The sequence below is a fragment of the Vombatus ursinus genome, unplaced genomic scaffold (assembly GCF_900497805.2).
Source record: "Vombatus ursinus unplaced genomic scaffold, bare-nosed wombat genome assembly UNPS02014791.1, whole genome shotgun sequence".
NCBI classification, from domain to species: Eukaryota; Metazoa; Chordata; class Mammalia; order Diprotodontia; family Vombatidae; genus Vombatus; species Vombatus ursinus.
In genome coordinates this window covers 45,656,064-45,668,619 of record NW_020954569.1, presented here as the reverse complement: position 1 = coordinate 45,668,619, position 12,556 = coordinate 45,656,064, and the positions used below count along the sequence as shown (strand labels likewise).

Below are 12,556 nucleotides of genomic sequence, written 5' to 3'. Positions count from 1 at the left end.
AAAAAGGGGAAGGGAAGAGCGAAAGGGAAGAGAAGAGAGGAAGGGAAAGGAAGAGAGGAAAGGAAGAGGGGGAAGGGAAGAGGGGAAGGGAAGAAGGAAAGGGAAGAGGGGAAGGGAAGAGGGGAAGGGAAGAGGGGGAGGAGAAGGAAGAGAGGAAGGGAAGGCAAGAGGGGAAAGGAAAAGAAGAGGGGGAAGGAAAGGAAGGGAAGGAAAGAGGGGAAGAGAATGAAAAAGGGGAAGAGAAGGAAAGAGGAGAAAGGAAGGAAAGAGGAGAAAGGATGGGTAGAAGGGAAGGGAATAGGGGAAGAGAAGAGGGGAAGGGAAGAGGGGAAGGAAAGGGAAAAAGACCTAAAGATGGGCAAACTACTTCCTAAGGATTAGAGTTATCCCAAAGTAGAATGGGCACCCTTCCTTCTTTCTGGAGGAAGTGGACTCCCAATCTTTGGGAATCTTTAAGCAGTCTTCAAACACTGGATGATGATTTGTCATGTGTGTTATAGAGATGATTCTTTTTGTGGGTATGGGCTGAAGCCCCTTACTACTCTGAAATCTGAGATTCTGTACAAAGTGTTTTTACATGCTTGCAAGTAGCAAAAAAAGTATAGTTGCTATTGCCCCTGGATACCATGTCCCCTCCCCTCTTTTCTTTCCTTTCCTTCCACCCACCAACATAATTTTTTCCTCTTTTTTTAGCTGTGACATGCCTAATTTCCTGCCTCTTCGCTCTTTGTTTCACCCTACAATCTGGCAATTACTGGCTTGAAATCTTTGACAATTATGCAGCTTCCTTGAACCTGTTGATCTTTGCCTTCTTTGAAGTTATTGGTGTCAGTTATGTTTATGGATTGAAAAGGTAATGTTAACCTGGCTTGGAGTTCTTTATTCTTGTGGGGACTAGGGACCCCTCCTCAATAATGCCTGAAGGGGATCTGAGATTAGGCCTACCGGCCAAACATCTGCCCTCCTCCCTTTGGTAAAGTGAAGGAGAGCCCAGGAGCAGTCCAGTAGAGGTAGGGGTAAGGAACTCAACCAGTTAGAAATATCTCCCTCTAAAGCCTTCAGTGAGACTGATGTATACCCACAAAATAAAAAGACCTAGAGGAAGGCATCTAGCATATTAGGTGGATTTTCTGTTGGTCTCTAAGAGAATACATATAACCATCATACAAGATGAGAAGGCATGGATGGATTTTGATCCATAGCAGTGGAGGGAATGGTGGGAGTGTGACCATCTCTAAGGTCACAGACATATTGAGATATTGAAATCTATAAGTGAAATACGGTTTTTAATAACAAAAAATGTTTATCAAAAACATGAGAGGCAGAATGGTATAGTGAATAAAGAACTAGCCCTCTAGCCAAGAAGATCTGAGTTCAAGTCCCCTCTCTGAAACATCCTGGATATGAGACTCTGGACAAAGCACTTAACCCCTTAGTGCCCTAGGCAACTACCTAAGACTATAAATTAAAGAGAAGATGCCTACTTGCATTAGTAGAGGGAATTTCTTCATTCAGGAGTTCTTTCTACCAATAAAAACACAGATCTGAAAAAAAAACCAACACACAGATCTGGTCCCTGTCTCTGCCCAGAAATATTGTTAGCCCTAGGGCCATCTAGAGTATCATTCTACAAAATGAGTGAATATCAGACTCTGCTTTCAGAACCACGTATCTAAGGAATCATATTTTGTCCTCTTGTGTATGGCTGATTCCAATATGGAAAGAAAGAATATATCTCAAGCATGTCCTGAAACCACCTAGACAGACCATCTACTTAAACGGTGTTTCAAAAAAGAGTGAATATTATTGAAAATGTCATTTTAGTCATCCTGTTCTGTTACTTTGTGATTTCAGCAAGCAGTGGTGCAGTAAATGAAGCAGCAAGGTTTTCTTTACAAAACAAAAATTAGAGTAGAGAGATTAAGACCACAGTTTTTGTTCAGTAAGACTGCATCTTGTCTGTTTTGCTTTCCATTGTTTAACTGTCTGGGGAGTGGTTACTTGAAGGAATGAAGCCAAGATATAAATAGGCTTGTTTATGTCTTCTTATTCTAATAATGGAAAGGCCAGTCAGTTCAACGGTTGAGGATTACCTTTGCTCCTCAGTTCACATTCCCTCTACACCTTAGCAGATGGCTTCATAATTCCATGAAGTCAAAAAACTCACCACCTGATAATCAAACATCTGGCATTGAGCCTTTATGAACTTAGTGGGGCTGGTCCTTAGATAATACAGACCTTATCACTGGATTCTGTATTTGAAGTCATTCCATCTTGAAAGGGTTTGCCAAAGTATTCAGTTTCCTCCCTGGAAAAAGCTTTTCAGTACTTAATTTGATAACTTCATAGCCTATTTCTTACAAAGAGTCAAATAAAACATGGTTTTATCTATGACATATAATAGTCACCTCCCTAGTAATGGTATAAAAAGGGAGAGGGAACAGGTAATTGTCACTCAGAACTGCCAAAGCTGGAACCTGGAATATTTTCTTAATAAGTACATGGGGATAATTTGGTGGGGTTTATTAGAATCTGGGGGGTTCATTCTTTGCTAGTAAAAAAGGAATTGAAAGATGCCCATGACATTCAGAAAAGATAATCCTGCTTAGAAAGTCTAATTGAAGAGACTCAAAGTCAGGGCTAGGGTAGAAGAGGTGGGGCAAGAATGTGAACTGTTCAATTCACGTGGCAGGTTCTGTGACGACGTGGAATGGATGACGGGAAGACGGCCCAACATCTACTGGCAGGTGACGTGGAAAATCATCAGTCCTCTGCTGCTGCTGACCATCTTTGTATCCTACATCATCCTACTGATACTAAAGCAGCCAATGTATGGATCCTGGAACCCACAATATGTAAGTGTCTTTGTTTAAGAAATTCATCCCTCTGGGCCCAACAAAGAACCAGATTTCTCAAGTCTCTAGAATCAGTTTAAACTTTAGGGCTGTGGATATCTTTGGGCCAAAAATCTATCTCCGTAGCAAAAAAGATCCAGAGAATCTATGAACTGGATAACCACTACCTAAATAATCAATTCAGATCAGATCTACCAACAATATTAAGGCCCCGATCTCATAAGCTGCCCCTTCTTCCCCAAATCTTAATTGTCTAAAACCTGAGTACAGTATATGTTTGGGCTCTTAGTAAGAGAAGAACAGTGAAAATTACAAAGGCCAAGAGTGCAATAATGATAAAAATGAAATGCCTTTATTTGAATAGAAAGAAATCTAAAAAACTGTCATAGTAAGCATATATTATGATATGCTAATTTTATGTAAATATTTATCAGTGTTTAGTTATCCTTTCAAATGTGGTACAACAGATAGGGTACTAGATTTACAGTTGGAGAATTGGGTGCAAGTCCTGAATCTCACTGCTTGTGTGGCCACAGGAAAGAAATTAATCTCTCTGGGCTTCGGTTTCCTCATGTGTAAAATGAGGGGAATGGACTCTAGACCAAAAGTGTCAAACTCACAAGTAGCATGTGCTCACAAAATTCCTGAGCGTGCCAGAACCAGATTAAAATGTAACTAGGAAATATTTAGCAAAATAAATGAAAATACAAGATAGATAATGTCAATTTGTGGCTTTCTAAGTCAATATGTGGTCTGTAGAGATCCATTTTTATTTGAGCTTGACTCTGTTGGTCTAGATTTGCAACCTCAAAGAATACATCATAATTATATAGCACTACATGGTTTTCAGAGTTCTTTTATCTATGGCCATGCCTCATCTAACGTTGCTAATCGGTTCCACAAAAACACAAGGTTAAATGAAATAATTACAGAGACATACGTAGACACCAGAATGACATTATAAATGAGTAATGGTTATAGGACAGTTTTGAGACTTTATACTGAGGTTCAGTGACAATTTATCAATGATGTAATTGTAAAACAACTTTCGCTGGGAAAACCTAAATAATATTCTGAGGATATCATCTCATTTAAACTATGCTAATTCAAGAGCCAATTTGGCTCTCAAGAAGCCAATGCTATCTTGATCATAATAAGGTCTTTATCCATCTTGCCCCTCAGACGAAGCTGCTTATGGTACAGGGAGTGCATCCTCAGGAGCCAGAGGTCTTACCCCGGCATTTCCCATTAATGCACAGAAGTAAACACTTTTCTTTTTCTTGTAATTTAGCTAGGACTCTGAGCTCATTGATCCCAGGAAGGAAGATGGCTGAGGTTCCTTCCACAGCTAAAGTTCTAAGTCAGCAATAATACAAATCTAATTGCTCCAGTTGGTTGGAGGGGCTCTTCCCATTTCAATTCTTCTTACTGTCAATGATCCTTATTCAAGGGAACTCAAAATAAGGGTGCCAGTGGAACCAGCCCATGCCACCTCCCCATGCAACTTGGGGAACACCAGCAAACTTTGTGGTTGTTTTATTCCTGCAGGATGATTTCCCAATCAAGCAAGAGAAATTCTACCCTGGCTGGGTGCAAGTCATCACTGTGATGTTGTCATTACTTCCTTGCATTTGGATACCTGGGATAGCAATTTTTCAGCTAATCACCAGGAAGAAAGGAAAGGGGAAGAATTCGTGGCCAGCACCTGATGGCAAAAACCCTGTGAATCTGTAGGGGACCAAAGGGTGATTCTATGTAAAAGAGGAAGGAAATAAGGGAACTAACATCATAACCTGTGAGTCTGAGTTGTCAGGGTTGTTTTGTCACTTGGACAAGAGGGACAGTATTCAGCATCAGTATGAAGAGTAGTTTATTCAGTTGGTACCTGCAACAACATTCTCTCTCCTAGTTCCACAATATTCTACTCCTCAGCTGTCCTTTAGTTACTGGCTCACAAATATATTTCCCATTTGGATATCAATAATACACAGCAGTGCAGTGGATAGAGTGCTGGACCTACAGTTAGGAAGACTCATCTTCCTGAGTTCAAATCTGGCCTCAAACACTTACTAGCTGTGTGACCCTGGGCAAGTCACTTAACCCTGTTTGACTCAGTTTCTTCATCTGTAAAATGAGCTGGAGAAGGTAACGTCAAACCACTCCAGTATCTTTGCCAAAAAACCCCAAATGGGGTCACAAAGAGTCAGACACGACTGAACAGTACATACCAAAGGAAAGCATCCTGGCCAGCAAGAGAAATGGACTCAGCATATTCCCAATGTGCCTCAAGATGGACCATTTCAAATGGTGTCAGCTGCTCAATGGACAAGAATCTAGAACCTCATCTCCATATTAACTGCTCAGTCACTCTCATGCTCTCTTCTCCACCTGCCCCATCACTCACATGTTGCCCATGCCTACCTTGTTTTCTATTAGCTTTACTACATCTGGTTCCATCTCCTTCCTCTTTCTCACAAGCCATCTACTGACCACATGTTCTAAATTAATTTCTATACCCTTTTCAGGGTCTATTTCACAGGCTTGTAATTACACCAGTGTAAAGCTACAACAACAACAAAAGAAAAATAGAAAAGAAAATGTGTCCTAAGAAGTTCAATGGTGAAAATGTCCTCTTGCTAAACATATAAATCAACATAATATTTAAAGATGGCAAAATGGCAGATGAAGGATCAATCATGTTGCTTATCTTTAAGCCACTTCTCATGATTAAATTTGATTTAAGCAATATGGTGATTTGTCTGTTCTTTAAAGGCAGAAACCACTGGAACCTCTGAAATGATGGACAAGGTTATTGAATGTATTTGTCAAGGTCACGCCATTCATGAACATTGTCTATACTCCATACATGAATCAATTTACACCTAGAGCCTGACCCGTAGATCATGTCTACTCAAGAGAAAGTTGAACTGCTAGAGGTAGTCTCTCATCAGCAGACCTTGTAGATGCCTGAAAGAACCTGAGAATCCATTGGACTTGGCCATAAATTGTTTTCTCCCCTGTGGCATGGGGGTTAACCTACCTCCACCCTCTTCAAACACACCCAGGTCCCTCTGAAAGCTACCCCAAGTTTGGGGCCCATTGTGGGTCAGCATCTGTTCAGAACTGCTGCTTCATGAGCCTCTACTAATGTGTTTCTTTTACTAGCCGATTAGATGACGTGTTAGTTTGAAGTAAAAGATATTTACTTTGACAAAATAAAAAGGTAAGTGATAAGAAATATCCCCCATATCCAGAAGGATACGTTCTTCCACAGCGGATCACATCCCAAGTGGAAGAGGGGACAAAAGAAAGATATGTGGTCAGGGTAACTCACACTCCTTGGCGAGGAAGCAGGGTTCCTAGCCCTAACATCTTTCTGCCTCTGCTCCAGAACTGCTGCTTGCTTCTCTACCAAGCTGCCTATGTTTTCTGCTGAAGTCATTGGGCTGCATGCAGGCCAGACTGTCTGCTCACTGGAGGTGCCACCAACTCAGCTGGCATTGCTATCGAGGCCTCTGCTTCTCTCAGCTGGCATCTATTGAGGTACCCTCTGCTTCTCTCTGCTGGCATCTATCGAGGTGCTCTCTGCTTCTCTCTGATGGCATCTTTCGAGGTGCCCTCTGCTTCTCTCAGCTGGCATCTATTGAGGTGCCCTCTGCTTCTCTCTGCTGGCATTTCTGGTGAGTTGCTAATGTTATGTGTCTTTTTCTAGTCCACAAAAGAGGAGTTCTCAGATCTTTTAACACAAAGACTCAGGGACCATCTAGTTCTTTTCATCCCAGCTAACCAGCAGAAGTTCCTAGGCTTCATAAAATCTGTCTTTTGAATTCAAACCCTTTTGCTGCTATTCAGATTGTCATAGTCTAAATCAGTGGTCTTCAAATTTTTCCAGAGTAGTAGGGCCCTTTTAAACAAAATTTTAGCAGATCCGTTGTAGTTAAATTTTCTAAAAAATTTTTTTAATACAAACAACACAAAAAAATACAAACTAAATACAAGCTTGTGGTATTTCAGGGTTCTTTGTATCATAGTTTGAAAAACACCAGTTTAAACTTTTATTTGAATTATGGCTAGAAAATTCCTTTTTAACTCCTATATTATTATACTCCTGGTTGCCTAAATTCCTACAAATTAGGGATGTGCTGGAGTCAGTGCATGCTGGTTGGTGAGCCAATTGTTAAATTTTTAGCATGAACATTTACACATTAGAAATTGGTAGGGGCAGTAGGTGGCAAATGGATAGAGCTCGGGCCTTGGAGTCAGGAGGACCTGAGTTCAAATCTGACCTCAGATTCTTGACACATACCAGCTGTGTGTGCCTGGGCAAGTCACTTAACCCCATTGCCTCACCAAAAAATAAAAACAAACAAACAAAAGAAATTGGTAAACAATACAAATCAGGGCTTGAGTTATTGTTTTGTTGATTATCTACCCTAGACTTAGGAAAATGATGGAGAAAATGTTAGTAATGCAGATCAAAATTAAAAGCTTATCTTGCCTTTTTTTTTTTTGGAGAGCCAGTTGTTAAATATTTACCAGTATTCCCTGCTACAAATCATCCTGGGAGGTCTACTTTGCAAAACAGCAGAGGTACTAAGTATAGGTATGGTAATAAGGTATTCTTTTCAGTCCCTATCACATCCATGGGCTAGGCTAGATCTATGCAAATCCTCTCCAGGGAAAGACTGAAGATATTGGGGAAAGCTAGCCATCTTTTCCTTACCTCCCCCACCCCAAATCCCTGCACTGTGAAGCTGTTGACCTTTGCCTTACTTCCTCCCAGCAACCAAACTGTGGTACTCTCAACACTGATTTGTTTACTTCTTAAATGTTTATTGAGATGACACACGGCTTCTGATGACTCATCTGATCCCTACTGTTCCTTCTGGATGGTCATAAAAAGCTCTAGCTGGTGAGGGCCTCTATAACCACTCAGCTTCTCTTCTTATGAGTCTGATAAGCTTTTGCAAACATTTCTTTGTTAAATAAGGGGCACCAGATGTTGTTCAATCAACAAGGCTGTGCCATGTAGATCCATTAAAAAAAATTCATCATAAAAGGAGGAGATAATTATTGGAAGCTCTATCATATAGATTCACAAATGATCACCAATCCAAATAAAATGTACAAAAATATATCTATTTATGCACATGTCTTATTATCCCTATTAGAAAATGAACAAGGGCAGCTAGGTGGCATAGTGGACACAGTGCCAGCCTGGGGTCAGGAAGGCTCATCTTCCTGAGTTCAAATCCGGCCTCAGACACTCATTACCTGTGCGATCCTGGGCAAGTCACTTAACCCTGCTTGCCTCAGTTTCCTCATCTGTAAAATGAGCTGGAAAAGGAAATGGCAAACCCCTCCAGTATCTTTGCCAAGAAAACCTCAATGGGGTCATGAAGAGTAATACACAAGTGAAACAACCAAACAACAAAATAAACTCATCAAGGGTACGGACCATGTCTTTACTCATCTCTGTATCTTTTCCAGTGTCCAACAAGACACGTAGTACGTACTTAACAAATATTGCTTGAATAAAGAGGTGAATAAATGAAACCCTAGAGTCACAACGTAATCAAAATATGCTAGTTTCTACATACAAAGATAATGCTACTGATGACCAATCATCTATAGGGCATGTGCTTTAGGTTGCTTTCCCAATGTTGAGAAAGGGAAAAAGCCCCTTGAGATACCTGCCACTAAGGCGGGGTCACACTGAGGCTGAGAAATGCAGCCAAGATAACCTACCCACCTGGAAACTAACTGTAGAAACTTGACTTCTCTAGAATAGCACTCTCACCAGATTGCCCAAGGGTTAGGGTTACAACCTCATGTCCTCATTGGCCAAGTACTTAGCACCGAGACTGTCTAAGGGGTCCATGACACAAGAATCCCAGAACTACACCAAGTCTCTTCTGTAAAATTATCTAAACAAGGATGAAGCAAAGATCTAGCGAGAAAAAGAAGTCACAACACAGAAAGACTTCTACACAAACCAGGAGTGACTGAGGCACCTTCAGAGATATGTGGCTGGGGGCAGCTAGGTGGCACAGTGGATAGAGCCCCAGCCTTGGAGTCAGGAGGACCTGAGTTCAAATTCGGCCTCAGACACTTGACACTTACTAGCTGACCCTGGGCAAGTCACTTAACCCCGACTGCCTCCCCAAAAAAAAGCAAAAAAAAAAAAAAAAACCAGTACAGAGATGTGACTGCTGTCTGGCTACAAAGGAGGCACCCAATAAGCTTTCAGTAACCAGTGCAGACAAATTTCTAATTAATGCCATTTTTCCCCCGGCTGTTTGCTCAGTAAGTACAGTGTAGTAGTAAGAATGTTGGATTCAGAATCAAAGCACCTGCGTTTGAAACCCAGCTCTGCCACTCATTACTTTTTGACCTTGGACAAGTAACAACCTTTCTGGGCTTCTCAGTATCCTCCTCTGTAAAATGAAAGGGTTGGAGCAGAACACCTCTAAGGGTCCCCTTCTTGCTCTAAATCTGTGCTGAATGACCTATGCTTCTCTATTCTCAGACCAGTGGGGTGAGGCTAGATGAGGGAAACAGAGCTGAGCTAAGCACATTCCGTTCTTATAATAAACAGCTCTGTGAATTGCTTTATCTCTTCATGTTCAATCTGCAGATGTGCAACTTGATCATCTTGGCAAGCTCCCAAGTGAGTCCCTTTAAAAGAGCCCAGGGTCAATCTGCAAACCCAACCACAGGTAGTAGCACCGGGAGCTAGAGAAAAGCATGAAACAGGAAAACATCGAATTGCTTGCAAATCCAAATTCATATTCTATGACTGTCTCCTTAATTTCACTGACACCAAGGGGAAAAAAAACCCCAAAAAACCCTAACTCCAAACCCAAACTCTTTATCAAAGGTTTGTCAAGACTTGAAAATTGTCTCTGACATTTGTTAAACCTGGAGAGGGAAGACTTAGGGGGTGAGAGCTAAGTAGGTAAAGGGAGGGGGTAGAGAGATAATACCTTATCTTCAAGCATCTGGAAAAGGTATCTGGGGAAAGAAGGATTAGATTTGCTTGGCTTAGCTGTAAGGGGCAGAACGAGGAACAAATGAGTGGGTGGAGAAAGACTGAGACTTCAAGGAAGGAAAAACTTCCTAATGAGCGACTTGGAGAAGTGGACCGAGCTATCTAGGGAAGTAATGAGTTCCTCTCACTACACATTTTCAAGCAAGAGGCTGGATAATCATTTGTTGGGGGTATTGTAAAGACAGAACACTTATTTAAGTGCTCACTGGGTGTCGAATACCCTGCAAAGTCCTGGGGGTACAGATATAATTTAGAAGGTCAAGCCCTGTCCTAAAGAAACTTACATTCTAATGAAAGAAGACAACATGTAAAATGGAGCTTTGTTCTCCTCAATTTAATACCTATTAGAGCTTCGGTAAAGACCCCCTGGTCAGCCAGCTATAAATGAATATGCCCCAGAGAAGCTCAAAAACCCCTCTGTCACCCAGTCAGACCTGCAGCCATGGTCAATGCCCTCTTTAAACATTAAGAGTGGGGTTTGAGTATCAGCTAGTTACCACATTTCTAGGAATCTTCTCTCCCTCCACTAGCAGGAACCAGCAAATGCTCCCAGGTCTAGGCTCCCTTCCCCCAGTGCTTGGTTCTGCTCAACTCACTTAAGAACCCAAAAAAAGAACCTTCAGACTTTACTGGGTGAGGGTGCCCCATCTCCCTGGGCCCCAGTAGACCCCAACTCCATCTGGAACCCCAAATGATCTTATTTCCACCATCCTCCCTGATCGTCCTTCATATTGCATATCTCCTCTGTAAAAATCTGGTTTACTTTACTGTCTTGTGTGTTCCATGTTTCCTTACATTGGATCTTGGTATTTTGAACCTTCTGAGGTCTGCCTTACTACAGCCCTGTAGCCCCTTTCAGAAAGTCATGGTTGATTTTGGGGACAGGGGTTTTTGTTGGTGTAAGTAACTTGGCTGGGCTCTGGGGAGTTGAACTATAATTAAATGCATTAAATAAAGTGCTGTTTGTTTGTTTTTTAAGTATACTAATGTTTGTTCAAATGCCTACATGCCAGTGTTTCTAAATGACCTGACCAAGAGGGTGTTTTACTCTTCCTTTCACAGAGAGACTCAAACAGAGAATCTGATACCAGGTATCTTTGTATAGCTTTATGATGGGCATTGGTGGACTTTGCGTCATAATAAATGCATCATAATCAGTCATTTAGAATGCCTTCCTCTGCAGCAGATACGAAAAAAAAGATAACACTCCCCATCTACTGAGTAATTGGCCTGCTGTAGGTAGGGAGTCATCTTCTTTTCATTTGAGTGCACACCTGCATTAGTAGAAGGAAACGCTTTACAAACCATGACAGCATGGTGAACAAATCAGATACACAGATGGGCTCAAAAGGAGAACACATCCTCACTGCTGAGAATGTCACACAGGTGCAGCACAGAGACTCCGTTGTGGTTTGGTCATTTTTCAATCAGGTCTGATCCTTTGTGACCCCATTTGGGATCTTGTTGGCAGATACTGGAGTGGGTTACCATTTTCTTCTCCAGTTCATTTTACAGATGAGGAAACTGAAGCAAATGGTTAAGTGACTTGTCCAGGGTTACACAGATAATATCTGAGGCCAGATTTGACTCAGGAAAAGTAATCTTCCTGACTCCAAGTCCAGCATTCTATGCACTTCTCCAAAAATGCTTATTTTATTTTCCCATGTAGATGTACCCAAGGAGACTTCAAATCACAGAAAGAGAAAAGGGGAATGAGAACAGAGAACAGACAACTGCTGATTATCTACCATTCATTATCTTTCCTTGGAAAAAGTCATCCCTGTTCCTAACTTCAAGGATGACACGATCCTTCTCAGATTCCCCATCTTTGAGTAATCCTCGCCTCCCTCCCTCCTCCTTATCCAATCATCTGCCGAGTGCTTTACCTTCACATCCCCCTCAATCTGTCCCTTTTTGTCCAAGTCACACCCCCTAGTTCAAGTCATCATCACCTCTCAGATGTAATGTTGTAACAGCCTAATTAGTCTCCGTGTTTCCAGTCTCTTTCCATCTCTAATCTTTCTTCCACAAATATCAGGCATATTCTTAAAGCACAGGTCTGATCATAACATCCCCCTGCTCCATAAATCCCAGCTGCTCCTATTGCCTCCAGCATCAAATATTAACCTCCATCTGGTATTCAAAGCCCCAACCTACCTTTCCAGCCTAATTAAACATTACTCTTTTATGCATGCTATGGTCCAGTCAAACTGGCCTTACTATTCCCTACACATTTCATCACTCATTGCATGCCCTTATACAGGCTATCTCCCATGAGTGAATGCACACCCTCCTTAACTCAGCCTCATAGGATCCCTAGTATCTCTCAAAGACCAGATCAAATGCCACCTCCTACTGAGGCCTTTCCTCTTCCCCATCCACCCCTCCCCCATTACCTTGTACCTATTTGGTAAGGATATAGGGAATGCCCAGATTCCCTTTTGATAAATTCCTTTTACCAAACCTGCTTGGCACCTTATTGGAAACTTTACAAAGGTTTTCCTGGCTCTAAGAGCTAACCGTAAGAGCTAGCGCTCTTTCCCTACAGAATGTAAGCTCCCAGAGGTTGGGGACAATCTTATTTGTCCATGTATCCCTAGCAATGCCTGGCACATAGAACGCACTTAATAAGCACTTACTGATCAACTGA

The 12,556-nt window shown here is 41.7% G+C and overlaps 1 protein-coding gene across 1 annotated transcript in view; it reads left to right on the top strand.

Annotated features, from left to right (window-relative positions):
* The window catches only part of SLC6A18 (solute carrier family 6 member 18), a 46,994-nt gene extending 42,405 nt beyond the window's left edge, over positions 1–4,589 (top strand). Inside the window, exons 10-12 of the mRNA XM_027869125.1 lie at positions 694–853; positions 2,693–2,855; positions 4,404–4,589. Coding sequence (XP_027724926.1) covers positions 694–853; positions 2,693–2,855; positions 4,404–4,589 — 509 coding nt within the window. The remainder of the gene's footprint in view (positions 1–693; positions 854–2,692; positions 2,856–4,403) is intronic.
* The last annotated feature ends 7,967 nt before the right edge of the window (positions 4,590–12,556 follow it).